General features: G+C 39.2%; 1 protein-coding gene and 1 long non-coding RNA gene across 2 annotated transcripts; both read left to right on the top strand.

The window, feature by feature from the left end:
* The first annotated feature begins 797 nt into the window (after nucleotides 1-797).
* Nucleotides 798-2,711, top strand: LOC113351260 (salicylate carboxymethyltransferase-like). The gene is made up of 4 exons (XM_026595278.1): nucleotides 798-875; nucleotides 1,067-1,510; nucleotides 1,592-1,849; nucleotides 2,385-2,711. Exons 1-4 carry the CDS (start codon nucleotides 798-800, stop codon nucleotides 2,709-2,711), a joined length of 1,107 nt encoding a protein of 368 aa, XP_026451063.1.
* Nucleotides 2,712-14,524: 11,813 nt separating this feature from the next.
* Nucleotides 14,525-16,466, top strand: LOC113347889. The gene is made up of 2 exons (XR_003359317.1): nucleotides 14,525-15,123; nucleotides 15,222-16,466. It is a non-coding gene; the product is annotated as an uncharacterized LOC113347889 (long non-coding RNA).
* Nucleotides 16,467-16,823: the final 357 nt, after the last annotated feature.

Genomic DNA, 16,823 nt, shown 5'->3' with positions numbered 1-16,823 from the left:
CACACCATACAAGTATTGTAGGTATAGAATATCGCACATATATTATATGCGAGTAAGAAATAATTAGATGTATGCAAAGAGCGTCGCATACACTTAGATGTGATGACGAATTGAATGATGTCGACCTAATCACGAACAAAGTGTGAAGAACTGTGCGAAGTTTATAAGGTCTACGAAAATAATCAATGTACATGTGCGATAATATCGCACAAGGATTCCAAAAATAAAGGATCTCTTAGCTGTCATCCATTATGTAATATCCTATATAAAGAATAATTGGTCTATAGAGGGGGTTCTTTAGAGGGACTTTGGTCAAGAAACTAGGAGAGAAAAAGATTGTAAAGTGAAAAAGAGTACACCTGATTTTCCCATTACCTATTGTTCTTGTGATTTTAGTAAATAAAAAGACGACTCATTTTAAGTCTGATTAATTAACAGTAGATTCTTATATTACAAGTATGACGTTGGAAACTCTATCATACCACAGACATTAAGGGATCACATGTAACACATGGAATATGACCAATTGGATCTGAAAGATGGGAACAGAATCTACACTAGCCGGCTGATTAATATATATGACTGATGAGAATTAGTCTCTTTTTTCGGTTAATTATGTATATATATATATATATAGATTTAATACATGACAATTACTTAAATCGTAATCAAATGATATTGCTACTCATATACGGACTATAAATAGTAGGAGTAATTTGCTGAACCTTTCACTAAGCAAATCTTCTTCTAGTGTGCATGCAAACCTAAGAATTTATTTATAAGTTAATAAGCAATTAATGGATCAAGTCATTCAAGATGTCCACATGAATGGAGGCACGGCTGAAACAAGTTATTCTGCTAATTCATTAGCTCAGGTCTCTTATACACACTCTCAATAATAACTTTCATGTTTGGAGACCTGTTTGCTAAAATCACGTGCATTTATTTATGATCATTGCACAGTTATTTCGCGTCAATGTTGCCAAACAGCCCTTAACATATTTTGTTTTGTTTTGTTTTGTCTTTGTCTTTGTCTTTTTTTTTTTTATTTTTTTTACGAATACAGAAGACAGCTATACTCATAACCAGGCCAATAGTAGAGGAAGCAATATTGAACATATTATCGAAGTTGTACAATACCACTACCATCTCTGCAGCGACGTCTGAGCTGAGGAAGACTACTATAGGCATCGCAGAGTTAGGTTGTTCTTCAGGGCCTAATGCGTTGTTGGTCGTCTCCTATATTTTGGATAGTATTTACAATAAACATTTTCAATCTGGCAGTGCTACGCCTGAGATTCTCGTGTTCCTTAACGATCTTCCAGGCAATGATTTTAACACCCTTTTTAAGGATGTGGGAGGTTTCTGTGATAAACTAAGAAGAACCACAGGAGATGGTTTTGGACCATGTTTTGTCTCTGGAACGCCTGGAACATTCTATGGCCGACTGTTTCCTAGTGACACTCTTCACATCGTTCATTCTTCCTACAGCCTTATGTGGTTATCGCAGGTGACTAGCGCAGTATTATGTATTTAGCTAATGTTAAAGATTAATTTTTGATCATTATGTAATTAAATTTCTTCAAAGCAGGTTCCGCACGGGATTGAGAAGACTAATAAGGGAAACTTTTACATCGCAAAATCAAGTCCTCCATCAGTTGTTACGGCATACTTGAATCAGTTCAAGAAAAATTTCAGGGTATTTCTTGAGTGTCGTTCAGAAGAATTAATCAACGGAGGAAAAATGGTGTTAATAGTTGTGGGTAGGAGCAGTTCAGATCCTACTAGTAAAGAGTGTTGTTCTTTCTGGGAATTATTAGCTCTATCAGCCCACGACCTTGTCTTAAAGGTAAAAAAACACTTACATGGTTATACACATATGCAACAAAAAGTAGGCACATATATATATGTACAAGGTTACGCGCATAAGATTTATCACATTTTTTGATTTTGTGATTATGATGTTGGGGTATTGCCTAAATGGTTATTTGAGTATGTTACATTTGCCATTTGGATTGGTAGCACAATCGAATATAGCTAATATAGCTAGTATAGGAAGGTGGATACAAGCGTTTCCTCGGAGATATTTAACAAAAAAAATAAAATAATAAAAATAAAAAAAAACGAAGGAGCCACATTGGAAGGTGGGTGAGCAAGTGCACCCCTCAGATATGAGCTCCCAAGACTAATTAGAGCAATTTGAACCCTTAAGTATGCGTCGGTTTGGTGTCTTGCCCACCCATTCTTCAAATCCTGGCTCCACGCCTGATAGCTAATATTGTTAATTTAGGAGGTTAGCAAGACGACAGTTAATAGCACTTCTCTAAATTAAATTAAATTAATGTAATTGAAATCCCGTATAAACTGTGTGATTCTTTTTGCAGGGAGCCATTGAAAAGGAGATATCAAATTCATTTAATATGCCTGCATATTTTCCTTCCCCTGAAGAAATGAAGTCTGTAATTATGAGTGAAGGTTCATTCACGATTAATCGAATCGAGACATTTGGTGTGAACTGGGATGGTAGTGGTTGTAATGGAAATGAAAAGTCAGTGACAAACAAGTTAATAAGTAGCCATTACATAGCTAACTCCCTCAGAGCAGTGTCAGAACCCTTACTGGCAGATCACTTTGGAGAGAAGATAATGGATGAACTGTATGGTAGGTTCATGGAGAGAATTGAAGAATATGCAGCCACAGAAAAAAACTGAGTACACTAACATAGTTATATCCATGACCAAGGTTGAAAAAGACTTAATTTAATGCCATACAGTATTGTCTGGATGTTGCGATATGCATGCCTCTCCCGCTTCCCCGCACAACCCTCCAAAGTTAAGTAAAATGTGCCATGTCAATGTTTTATATAGTATGTGTGTTTTATAATTTATAGTATTTTTATTTTGGGAATAGCATTTGTATCAGTATCATGCAGAGAATATAAAAATTCTTGGTGTATCGCCCAAACAGACTGAAAATGATAGATAGCCCCCGGATTTTTTACACTACCTAGATACATCCTTATATGACAGTTTTTGATTGGTTCATTTTTTATAACTGGCCCCTATTTCTCCTGGTGGGGCAGCGTGGGAGGAGATGAACGGTAGATGAAGATGCCACATAGGGGTGTATCTAGGTGGTAAACCGGGGATGTGTAGCACTTTTCCAAACAGACACCTTAAAAATCGTTCCCTCACAGACTCTCTTGTGACAGCCCCACAAAACCGACCCCTATAAATTACAAGGGCATGGAGTGCACTCTTTTGTATCTTGGTGATTTTAAAGGAGTTTAGTTTAGGCGGTATGTCTAGAACCACTGCATAAAATATATATTTTCACTTTTGAAAAATTGTACAAAATAAAGTAGACTGTTAAGTGTTAACTACGTAATTTGGCATCGGTTCCAAATATGTTATTAAATCAAATAAAAAAGATCTACCACCAAAAAAAGATCAAATAAAAATGAAGCATCCCCCAATTAACTACGGAGTGTTGTTTATTTTATTGAGCTATTTATGAATGGTGCAGTTTGAGCCAAATAAAAGTAAGTAGGAGTGTGGGGTCGAGAATTATCTTCACTTGACAATTGATTCTTAAAAGGTATCTATGCATATTTTTCAAGAACCTCTTAGATTTGATTGTGTTTCCAACCAAGCTTCTTGTAAACATCTTTAAATTATTTTAGGGTAATGAGAAGACTAATCCCAATACACAATACAATTATCCGGAGAACTCTTTCTCTCTCTTCTAAGATATTCTACTAGTTTTATCCTCTCTCTTCTTGGGAAACTTCCTTTTATAGAAAAAGTTGGATTACATGTACACCTCAAGTGGACAACCTCCTTACAATGAGCTTTACTATACAACATCTCGTTGCTACGGGCATACCCATACTGTCAAATTCATGTGTTTACATTAGCCCCCTGACTGTTTTGTCAAGGCTAGTAGACTTGGCAATCAGTCATAGCTTGTATTCGGAATGTATATGTCTCGTCATATCTTCTTTCCTTCTCGGAGCCCACTGTTGACCATAACTTCAGATTCATCTTCTCGTTTTAACTTGGATCCCCCTGTTGATCGTGATTTCGGATTCGGACTGTATATCGGTCGGAGCTAAGCCTTTGAGAAGACTTGGGGAATAATCAAACTCGCTTATGTTGCCTCATTAAAACCTTGTCAAGGAAAACCCAGTGGGACAAAACTTCAACGAAGAAAAAAGAGTACAACGCGACAAGTCCATGTAGAGTTACTTCATTGAAGTTTGCTTCTCTTTGAGTCTTTGACTTCCTTGATCTTCTTAGAGCCCTTTTGATCATGACTTAGGATCTTCTTTTCTCGGAGCATCTTCTTCTTGACTTCATTGTTGATAGCTTCGGATATACATCAGCCGAAGTCCCATATATGAACTCTTGACTTGGTTGCTTGGTTTGAAGTCACTTAGGGTTTTCATTTAGTGATGCATTCGCTATCAATTGTTGGTGGATATGGATGCTGAGTGTGTAAGGGCACGTCATTCCTTGGATGAAGCTCGCTCTTTCTTGGCATAGGTTGATCAAGATATCGCCCATCATCGTGCAGTTTAGTCGTGGGCGTCTCACTCGTGCTTTCCCTTTGTTGTTTTCTCTTTTTCCTTTTTTTCTTGTCTTGCGTTTCAGATGAGTGGAAGTTGAATTCATTAATGACTATAATTAATTAACCTTTTATAAAAGGGAGTTTAATTATCTTTCTTTTCTTTCTAAGTCTTAATCAATTTCTCTTTTGCAATGTCTCGTGTCCGCATGGTCTTGGAAATAGTTCGTCTTGAACACCTTTCCCGGGTTCTTCCCATTGTTTTTAACCAGCTCACCACTTTCCATGCTCATTGTGATACTCTCATAGCAAACTCGGAGCGTCTGATGGATGAAGCTCGGGATGAAGGTCTCCTGCTGCCTCCTCTATTTTTCTTGTACTACCGCTATTATCTGAGGCAGCGTTTGATAACATTCTTTCGTATACTTTCGGCGTTTCGTGGTAAGAACACAGTCGCCATTGATCTGGCGCGGGCACGGGAGGAGCTCCGCCGACTTCCTTGATAGTTTGGTTTAGAATTCCATTTTCTTGTTTCGAATGTACAACTTCCTTGATTAGTTTAATTTTTATTTTCTTGCTTCTGATGTAAGTCTATAATTTTTTTCTTTATTGTTTTATATTTTTCTCTGTTTATCAATGTCATGGACATAACCATTTGGTTTTCATGTTTCTTTCCATGTTTTATGAGTTCCTTCCTCCTCCCCACCCCCCCTTTTTCTTTTTGGTTTGGAGAGTGAGCTCGCTATGTAACGGCGGGGATTTCTGGAGTATGGTCGAGTTTGTTCATGTTCAAGCAATGGTGTGTGAATGAATCTAGTAATGGTATGTCAGGCGGGGTTCCTCCCTCCCCCCCCCCCCCCCCCACCCCCCCATTTTTTGTTGGGAAGTTTCCGAGGTAGGGTCTCTTCGCATTCCGGTTAAATTTTGGAGGGTCATGTATTTCCCGTGATTACTCTGTATAGATATGTGGTTACGCATAGAATATGAAGGAAATAAATTCCTTGTTATAAGTTTAGATTATGCGGGGCAAGCCCGTGTTTGGCATATCCGGGGTTCACTCCCCAGTGCCCTTTTTTTGTAGTGTTTTGTGTCGAGTATGTGGTTGCGTCAATCTAAATTGAAGAGTCAGGATATGCTGAAGTAGAGAAATATGTAGAGTAGTAGAGGATGCATTGTTCCATTCAAAACAAAGGGTAGGAGTGGGACTTTCCCTATAGTTAAGACACTTGAACTATAGTTTATTTATGCATAGAACTTTTTTAACCAGGTCCCATTGATTTTGGAGTTGCGTTTTCCTTTAATCTTGGTGCCATCGGCATGTTCGAGTTTGTAGTATCAAGATCCCCCGAGTTTGCGTATGCGGAATGGTCCTTCCCAGTTTGGGGAAAATTTGCCGGCACTGCCTTCTCTTTGGACATGTGGGGCTACGGCAAGTACAAAGTTCCACCTTTTCGTAGTGTCTTTTTTTGACATGTTGGTTGTAGAATCTTGCTTGTCGCTTACGATATTGCTTGTTCTTGTATTCGGCAATATCCCGTCGTTCGTCAATCATGTCAAGGGAACGAAAGCGCTGACTGTAGAGGTCGACCTCACTTGCTGAGGATTCGTAACGAGGCTATAATTACCTCAGAAGGTGTGATAGCATCTTCCCCGTATACCAAGCTGTATGGTGAAGACCCTGTGGATGTTAGCTTAGCAATTCGGTATGCCATTAGGGAAAGTGAGAGTTCTTCATGCCATGCTCTTTTGTTGTCGTAGAGGCTTCTGCTTAAGATTCTGCTCAAGGATTTATTAGTAGATTTCGCTTGCACATTCCCATGTGGGTAATAGGGGGTTGATACCTTTTGCTTAATTCGGAAGGCTCCCAGGAGCTTTGTTACATCGCTATTGACAAAGGGTGTACCATTGTCGGAAATGATGTACATAGGAATTCTGAAACGACATATTACATGTTCTTTGATGAAAGCCCGAGATCACTTCCCCGGTGGTTCCCTTTAGCGGTATAGCCTCAACCCATTTTGTGAAACATTCTGTGGAAGTGATGATATATTCGTGTTGTTTAGATGATTTAAGGTTGATTGGTCTGATGATTTCTATCCCCCAACTATGACAGGGCCATGAAGTACAAGTATCCTGGAGCATGGTATGTGGTGCATGGATTAAATTCCCATGTATTTGGCATTGCTCACACTTTTGCACATATTCAGTGATGTCACTTTCCATTATTGGCCAGTAATACCCTGCATCGTGGATTTGAGTGAAAAGTCTTGCCTTTCCTTGGTGTTCCCCGTCATGACTTACTTCCATGATACAAGTGGCATTTGCTTGATCCACGCATTTTAGCGTTTTTTGGTTAAAGCATCGGCGGAAGAGTTCCCCATCTATGACGGAGAATTTTCGGGCTCTCTTTTCCATCTTATTATATGCTTTTTTATCATCTGGCAGAGTCCCTTCAGTCAGATACTCGATGTATGGGGTCCTCCAGTCTTCCCCGTCAATAATGAAGGCTTCCCCGTGTACCGGGGCTCCTTGACAAGATTCAAAATTGTCTTCCAAGGTTTGAGCTTGTTGTACCATACCTGGCCAATGAAAACCAGCCCGTTGGATCCTTCTCTGCAGGGGTATATCGAGTCCAAGACCGCAGGTACGTTCATAAATTTGGTATAATAATTTTTTTGCTTCCATGCTGCCTACGCAACTGCATAGGATCCCCCCGGTGGTAATAAAGTATAAGCTCCCATATATTATTTTGTATTTGCTCAAAGTATTCCACGGAAACTGCCGATCCTCAGGTTGCTGAATAAGGTCCTTTAGAATTGGACGTCGCTAGTCGTCCCCGTCCTCGAAAATGACATCCTGAAACCAAGTTGATAGGATTGTGTTTTTTACCACCGTGATGGTTTCTTCACTCACATTTATCATCTGCAGACTAGATGCTAAAGTGGCCAAGGCATCAGCATGTTTATTAGTTGTTCTGCCCGTGTGGGCAAGTGACACACTCTCGAATTCCCCGATTAATCTCTGGGCTTTGTCTCTGTATGCAGCCAATGTCGGCTCTTTGACACAAATTCTCCTAACATTTGTTGTATTAGAAGATGAGAGTGTCCTTTAACTTCAATTTCTTGAGCTCCAAGGTCCCTGGCGATCTTCAACCCCAAAAGGAAAGCTTCATACTCAACGGCGTTATTTGTGCATGGGAAGTCGAGGTTTGAATGCTTTGGATATTAATTCGTCATCCGGGGTGATCAGAACATCTCCGACACCCCCTTTGTCCCCGTGTGACGAACCATCGAAGTAAAGTAGCCACGGCTTGGATTCTTCTTCCATGGATATTTCTCCGGGGATGTCTTTGTGGAGAGGAGTTGTTGCACACCCTGGGAAGGCTGCCAACAAGTCTGCGATGGCTTGACCACGGATCCCCTTTGGTTTTGCTGGTTGTAGGGAGAACTCAAAGAGTTGTACTGACCAGTGAGCCATTCGCCTGGATGGGATAGTGGTTGCGGAAAAGTAAGCTATCGGGTTTCCCGAGACCACTACATATGTTTGATGTGCTAGTAGGTAGTGTCTCAGTTTTTGTGTTGCTAAGACTAGGGGGAGGCACGCATTTTCCTCTGGTGAGTAACGTAACTCCGTATCCTTTAGTGCTTTGCTTATGTAATATATCGGGGTTAATTTATCATTCCCCATATCTTGGACGAGGACAACACCGATTACTTTACCTGTGTTTTCCACATAGAGGTATAAAGGTTCCCCTGGAATTGGTGGGCGCATTACATGTGGGCACGTTAGACATATTTTGATATTTTCAAGTGCCATATGCTGTTCTTTTCCCCATTCCCAATTGGATACTTTTCTGAGTAGCGGAAGAAGGCTTTCCATGCGGGTGCCTAGGACTGGTATGAATCTTCGTACATAGGAAACCTTTCCTATCAATGCTTGAAGTTCATCCTTTTTTCGGGCCTTTCATTGTCATAATTGCTTTTGCTTTATCCTCATCCATTTCGATCCCATCCTTAGTGACTTTAAAGCCAAAGACCTTACCAGAGGTTACCCCGAATGTGCATTTAGCTGGGTTCATCTTGAGGCTGTAACTCCGGCATCGAGACAAAACCCGCCGAAAGTTTGGTACGAAATACGCCCTCTTCTTTTCTTTAACAATGATGTCGTCCACATATACTTCCATTTCCCTATGGTTGAGGTCGTGAAAGATGAGGGTCATGGCTTGTTGATACGTGGCGTATGCGTTCTTCAAGCCAAAGGGCATGACTACATAATAAAAATTCCCAACTGGTATTGAGAACGCTATCTTAGGGGCATCTGATTCTTTCATCTTGACCTGGTTGTAGCCACTGTATTCATCCATAAAGGCATACAATTCATGGTCATCCGTGGAGTCGACAACAAGATCAATGAGAGGAAGGGGGAAATCTTCTTTGGGACATGCCCTATTGAGATCTCAAAAGTCGACACAACACTGTATATTACCATTCTTCCTCTACACCGGGACAATATTGGCTAGCCATGTCGGATGATGTATGGGATTAATGTACCCTTCTTCTAACAACTTCGAAACTTCCTATTTGATTTGTTGCTCAATATTGTGGGAAAATTTCCTCCGGGTCTACTTTACCGGTTTAAAGTACGGTGACGTTTTGAGTTCATGTGAGCCCCGGTATATCTCCGTATGTCCAGGCGAAGACGTCTTGAAATTCCATTAAGACACCTTATATTTCCTCATTTTCTTCCAGTGTTAGGCTAATACCAATTTGAATTACTTTCGGGTTCTCTAAGGTGTCTAGATTCAAAGGGATTGTTGGTTCGAGGCTCCCATTAGTTTCGAAAGTTGGGTGTTCCCAATTATGCTCAGGCTCGTTAACATTTAGGCTCTTCATTTATTGTATGACCTGTTCCTCCTCCGCCATCATGCTCTTTTCGACGACATAGTGATACCTTTTCTTCCCGTTGGGTTGAATACAGTATAAAAAGTATCCTTTTCGTTCACTCGTTTCCCTTTTGCACTCCTTCTTTCCCCTGAGATCGTCCTCCGGGGTCGTCGGGTTTTGTTTGTTGTAAAAGGAAGCCTCGGGGAAAAGGTTTTTCTCTTCGTCTTCAAATGGATTCTCCGTGGCTGCTACACGTCATTCTTTCCCTTCACACAGAAACTTAAGACATTGGTGATCTGTGGAAGATACTACTCCGTGTCTTTGTAGCCACGGCTTCCCTAGGATGATGTGTCATGTTAAGCTTTCTTTGTTATATGGAAAAGTTATATGGCCTTAATGGGTCCGACCGTGATCTCTATCTGTATCATTCCAATCGTCTTCTGCCTCTCCCCGCTAAAGTCTTGTACTTCAGTGTTGAAACGTCTGATCGCAACCGGCGGAATGCGCAATAGGAAAATGGTATCTTGGGAGATTATATTTAATGAAGCGTCGGTGTCCACGAACGCTCGGTTAAGGGTGTTCTTCCCTACCCCGAGTGTGATGAATAGGGGGCGTAAATGCCCTACTTTAGCCATCCGATCTTCTTCTAAGAAGGTGATTTACTTTGGGAAATGTCTCTGCAAGTATTCATGAAGGTCTTCCCCGGAAAAAATGTTTAAGATATGCTCACAAGCCAGCTCTTGTTGGTGTTCGGTGAACCTGATCTCTCGAAAGAATTTAGAGAACACTTCCCGACATTCCTCTCGTACATCTCTGTCTTCCGGGTCTTCTCTTCCTCCAATGTCAAAAGGGATTTCTAACCCGAACTTCTTCTTAGCACACATAGGATCTGATCCTTCTTCCTTCTGTTGGTGCTCTTCCAAAGCTATCTGATGGGTCTTGACTAAGTGATTGATAAGTAAGTTTGTCTTGACCCCGATTCCCGGGGTCGGGGTTTTTCAGAGTTCATGTTTTTAAGTATTGGTACCGAGAACTAGTCCCCAGTGAAGTCACCAAATGTAAATACCCTTAAATTATCTTAGGGTAATGAGGAGACTAATCCCAATACACGATACAATTATCTGGAGAACTCTTTCTCTCTCTTCTAAGATATTCTACTAGCTCTACCCTCTCTCCTCTTGGGCAACCTCCTTTTATAGGAAAAGTTGGATTACATGTACACCTAAAGTGGACAACCTCCTTACAATGAGCTTTACTATACAACAACATATCTTTGCTACGGGCATACCCATACTGTCAAATTCATGTGTTTACACTTCACCTTCAAATATGCTCTGCCACAAAATCAAACTCTATATGGAATTCCATAGTAGTAGAACATGATAAAAAGGGCCGCTCGCAGTGTGTAGAAAGTGGCTACACTAAAGTCTTCTAAAATTGAGGATAGAGGATTGAAACCCATATATTTGAATCCCTTATGCTTTAGATTAAAACACAAAAAAACTGTAACCGCTAAAAACCCAACTGGTGGATGTAGTTGGGTTCATAGTACATATAAATAAAATCCCAACATTAGATTGAACTATTAATACGAATATCATTTATATCTAGACAAGCATTGCAATCATAACTACATGGTAAACGTGAATGTAAATACGAAATAAGTAAATGACACGAAAGATTTAACGTGGTTCGGCCGTAAATTACATCCAAAGTGGTAATGAATTTCAGTTCTTACTAGATTTGTTGAGTGTTACAGGGTTCCAATAACCGATGAAAGTAAAGGTAATTACAGAGTGTTGTTGATAATCTCCCTCTATTCCTAACTCTCCTCCTCCGAAATTCAAACCTCTTCAAATAATCGGAGTTGTTATTATAGAGTTTTCATTGGGGCCCACAAATCCCATATATATATATGATCTCCATGCCCGCAGATCTTTAGATATCTCTTCACTACTTCACTACGTTCCTCGGTCTCATGTGATCGATATATTCTTTCACAACTCGACATGTGGATGATAAGGTTAGGTGGGGCAGTTGAGAGCATTAAATGCTGAGTAGACTACTCATGACGCGTGTACCGGCTTTTTACAGCTGGCCCATCACATCACCGAGACATGGAGGTTTCCTGATTGTTCATTTAAATATGTCTCGTGATCTGTGAAAGTTAACTCAGTGTTGATCTTATGTATTCATAGTAACTTAGCTTTCATGCTCATGTTCTGTGATCGTGCTACGTGTACGATGAATATTTTGTAGTTACAATTTGGCACTTGATTTACTCTGATTTCCTAGGGAAGTATGGTAATTCAACCTTCCCATGATTGCCACCACTTCTGCACGATCACCTTACTTCATTGAGTTCCTTTATTCTCGCCCCATGAACTTTGACTGCTATTTAAGGTCAAATTCCCCCTGAATTTAAGCCACATTGTCATTCTTTTGTCTCTTCTTCTTTACTGCTCTGCAACATTCCTTCAACTTCTTAACTTGTCCATGTTTTGGAGGTTCTTGTCCTCTCAAAGGGAGTGTCTTCAACTGTTTCTTGCTGCATTAAGGGGTCTTGATCTTCAGTTCTTTAACCTTCTCACGCAAACTGTAAGTATTTTTTCCCTTATCTCTTGTGTTTACGTTTTCCGTGGTGATCTTTTTCTCTCGTGGTTAAGTACTTCTTATAATCATGATGATTTCAGTTAGAACTTAGGTTTAGGTTTAGGTTTAGAATACAAGAGAAGATAGAGAAATAGGTTCTGAAGAGAATACTTTTTATTAAGAGAATTCTATGATTACATAACATCAAGATTGTCTGTTTATATACATAACCGTTTTAGACTTCTATTCATAGTGTACAAGTATTTCCTAAGATACAAGCCATATATGAATGGTAAGCTTTACAAGTTATACGTAACAAGTCCTTGTTCATTACGTTAACTCAATACCCTCCCACAAGCGTAACGGGTCATCATGAACTGTGAGCTTGGATCGAAATAAAGAAAAACGATCTTTAGGAGGTGGTTTGGTAAATATATCTGCAATCTGATCCTTGGAAGAAATGAATCGAACATGTAGTTGTTTAGAAGCAACTTGATCATGAACAAAATGATAATCGATTTCTATATGCTTAATACGTGCATGAAAAATTGGATTCACTGTAAGATACGTTGCACCAAGATTTTCACACCATAGAACAGGTGGAGATGTAGTAGAGATTTGAAGTTCCGAAAGGAGAGATCGAATCCACATAATTTCAGCAGTAGCAATAGACACTAGTGGAACGAAGATCTTCTAATGAACCGGCACAATCTGAGTCAGTGTAGGCAGAAAAGGACAATTGTAGAGCATTCGCTGGTTTGAGAAGAATTCCATATATATGTAGAAGTCTGCTTGAGATATCGTAATATGCGTTTTAACCAATGTCCAATGAAATTCAGTTGGAGCATGCATAAATTGACTAGCTTTATTCACAACATAAGCTAAATCTGGACGAGTGAACGTCAAGTATTGTAATGCTCCTACAATACTGAGATATTCTGTAGCATCTTTTAAAAATGTATTACGATCAGATGAGATGTCGCCAGTAGTACTCATTGGAGTTTAGATTGGTTTAACACCATCCATTTTTTCCCTAATAAGAAGATCATGAGCATATCTTTTTTGTGTAAGAAACATACCAGATGAGTTGAGAGTAGCTTCAATCCCCAGAAAATAAGACAACGGACCGAGATCCTTAATAGCAAATTCCTTATGTAGAGATGTTCGAATGAATTCCATAATTGTAGTTTTTGAACCAATCAGGATAATATCATCAACATAAACAAGTAAGAAAATAATTCCTTGTTCATCTCGACGAATAAATAAAGAAGAATCACATTTAGAAGTAATAAAACCCAGCTGTAGTAAAAAGGTACTAAGCCTGTGATACCATGCACGCGGTGCTTGTTTGAGTCCATAAAGAGACTTTTGAAGTTTACAGACATGGGTTGGAAAATTAGGATAAGTGTACCCTGGCGGTTCTTTCATATAAACTTCTTCCTCAAGGTTTCCATGCAAGAACGCATTTTGAACATCCAATTGATTTATTTCCCAATTATATGACAAAGCTATGGTAAGAATGATACGAATGGTGCACGGATTTACAACTGGACTATAAGTTTCACTTTAATCCACACCTTCTTGTTGATTATACCCTTTAGCAACAAGACGATCTTTGAATCGTTCAACTTTTCCATCAGCTTTACGTTTTATGCGATAAACCCATTTACAACCAACTAAATTCATAGAAGGATGATAAGGAACTAAAATCCACGTACCATTTTTAAGCAGAGCATTATACTCATCATCAGATGATTGACGCTAGTTATGATCCACCTGAGCTTGAGAGAATTGGTTCAATGAGTTGGAAGCTTAAAAATTCCATCATTAGCTCGAGTGACCATGGGATGGGTTGGAAGAGAAGGAGCAGTAGAGGGATGGTTGGCAGGGGCATCGTGATCCTGAGTAGACGCTTCACTTTGCTGAATAACTGCCGGATCCATACTATAAGTAGGTTGAGTGATTGCTGGAGTAGGTAGTGCATCAGATATTTGCACACTTTGTTGTGGAGAAGATTCAGTACGTAATTCCAAACCGATACCTCCTGTAGGAAAAGATGGTTCTCGTGATGGTGTTGGTTGGAAACCAACATTCAATGGAATAGTATAGATAATATGCGCAGGAGAAAATTTTAAGGACCCTCAAACTTGTCAACGCTATTATACTAGTCAAGAGACGTATTATCCAAGATTATCCCGATTAGTTTAAAACGAACATTAATTAATAGAAATTAATCTAACAACAATCTAGATACAAAATTAGTATCAATAGATATATCTCGAAAAGTTAGGCGAAATGGACTACTTGAACGTGTCATTCGGATTTCGGACGAAGAAGATATCTTAAGTTTAGTTTGAAGGGAAAAATAGTTATTTTGTAGTATTACCGACTCGGTAGCCCTTATCCAAGTTTGGGCGCCTCGGTATCTTGGGTCGGCCTTATCTTCTCCAAATCGAGGAAGAGAAACTCATTCTTATCTTTTATTCATCTTTCTTCTTCTTCTCCGTTTCTTCTCTTCTTTTCTCTGGCGATTTCAGATCGAAGCTTTGTGTTGTTTTTAACGAGATGAATCACTGAAGTTTCATAACATGATGATCCGAGGGAGGTTGTGATGGTACTGAGGTTGATTTAGTATCAGGAGAAGAAGAAATTGATGTTACTACAAGTATGAGTTAGGTTTTCTGTAATTGAATTTGAGAGTTCAATTGAGGACGAATAAGAGGATTTAGAAGTTGGGTTTGTTCTTAATTGATGTTTGATTGAAGTTGTAGGGCGAATTGAAGATTGAATATGATATTAGGGTTTCCTGAGTTGGATTGGAATTCGATTTGGTGATGAACAAGAAGAATTAAGGACTGGTTTTGATTAATTGAGGAAAGGGTTGGAGTTAATTAGATATTATGGAGCTGTTCTGAGGAAGAATTGAGGAATACGAGATTTCAGTTGAGGTAATATTTTCTTAGTTATTCAATTCATTGTTGTGTATGGAGTTATTATTGAATTGAGCTTTAAGAACTGATGTTGGTACTGATGTTGATTGCATGGAGTTATAGTGAATTGAATAATGGAATGGTGTCACAAGGTATGTATGAGATGATATTTTTAATGGAATTCCAGGTCATGAGTTTTGGATTCCTTGTATGTTAATTGAACAGTTTTAGAATGGATGTGTATTTGTAGATGTTGCTGATGAACAAAATTGAGAAGTATGAGCTGAACCTAGTATTAGAACTGTATTGGTGAAGTTGGTGGTTTGAGATGGCAGAGTAAAGGAATGTTAGGTTTGGTTGAGATGGAGCGTACTTGATGTTGGGGGATTTGAACTACAGTTGGTGGTGATGTAATCGCAGTGAAGTTATACTAGGGGTATATGGAAGGGGTTCGGATGAATGTTTTACAGCAAAGATTGAATGTAACTGATGTTGCGTGTAGTAATGGGTTTATTTGTGTTGAGTTGGAATTTCAGTTAGAATTGAAGTGTAATCAAAGGGGAGTTGCAGATGAGAGTTGAGTATTGTTTGGATTGAGGCATTTTGGGATATTGCAGTTATTGCACCTGTATATTTATATGATGAAGTTGTGTGTTTGTTAATGAATTGTATGGATTGATATGAAGATGGAATTGAGTCTCTGGTGGTGTTATTGTGAACTACAAAGGTTCGGTGTTGGAATTGGAAATTATAAGATGTGTTATTGATATCTGCAATGGTTGGGACTAGATTAATGTTTGGAGATGTTGCAGAGGGAATGAGTCTTGCTAGTAGGTTGAGGCTGTGGTCTTACAGTTGAAATTAGAATCAAGAGTGTTGCTTGACTGGTTGTACCGTTTTGTCCGATGAATTACAATTGAAAGGATGCGAAATTGGAGATACTGTAGGTGCAGAATTATATGGGTGGTTGTGTTGAGAATTGAATGGCAGGAATGAATATGTTGTTGGTGTTATGGGAGTTGTTGAAGTTTGGATGTGTAGGTTGTGGTTGTAACGGATTTGAGTTAGGTTATGTTGAAGTATATAGAGTCTGGATTACAAGCTGAGTTGTGGTGATGTTTTTTTAGGTTGTGAAGAATGGAAAAAGCTGTTAATAATGAGTTCGTTGACAGATAGTGAGGATATAGAGAGTTAATATCATGTATGAAGTTACAGTTCGTAGGATTGGTGATGTGTTGATTTTATTGCTGTTGTGGCAAAGGCCTTAGTGAAAGCCTGCAACTGCAGACCAAGGTAAGATGTAATTTTGTTTGTAGTTAAAAGTATGAAGTAATAGAATGATTGTATTGTAAGAGTGAAGGTTAGATGAACTTTGGAGTTGAACCTGTGCAGTGAGAGACTTGCAGTTACTGCCTAAAGGTAAGCTGAAGTTGTAATTGAAGTTGTGTTATGAAGTTTTACATAAGTTGAATGGAATGTAAAGTGATTGTATGAACTTATGTTCTTGAGACTTGGGCATGCTAGTCATCTCAGTACCTTAGCTGACTTATTGTCTGACTGAGTTAACTCAGTGTAGATCAGTTTAGACTCATTGGTTTGACCCAGTACTGACTCAGTGAACCTTGACTGAGTTGGTTCCTTTGACCTTTTGACCAGGACCTTGACTTGACTATGGACGTTGACTGTTAGTTGAACCATTTGACCATCAGTGACCGTTAGTTGACCCAGTTGGGTCAGCTCTTGTGTAATGGGCCGAGTCTAGTGGATTTGGGCTTAGTGCCATGTATCCTTAGTTAGATATTTTGGACTTTTATGGTCTGGATTGACCTTTGGTTCCTTCTAAAAAGTTGTA

Source organism: Papaver somniferum, chromosome 2 (assembly GCF_003573695.1).
Source record: "Papaver somniferum cultivar HN1 chromosome 2, ASM357369v1, whole genome shotgun sequence".
NCBI classification, from domain to species: domain Eukaryota; kingdom Viridiplantae; phylum Streptophyta; class Magnoliopsida; order Ranunculales; family Papaveraceae; genus Papaver; species Papaver somniferum.
The sequence above is the reverse complement of the archived record's forward strand: the minus strand, read 5'-3'. Positions and strand labels throughout refer to the sequence as shown.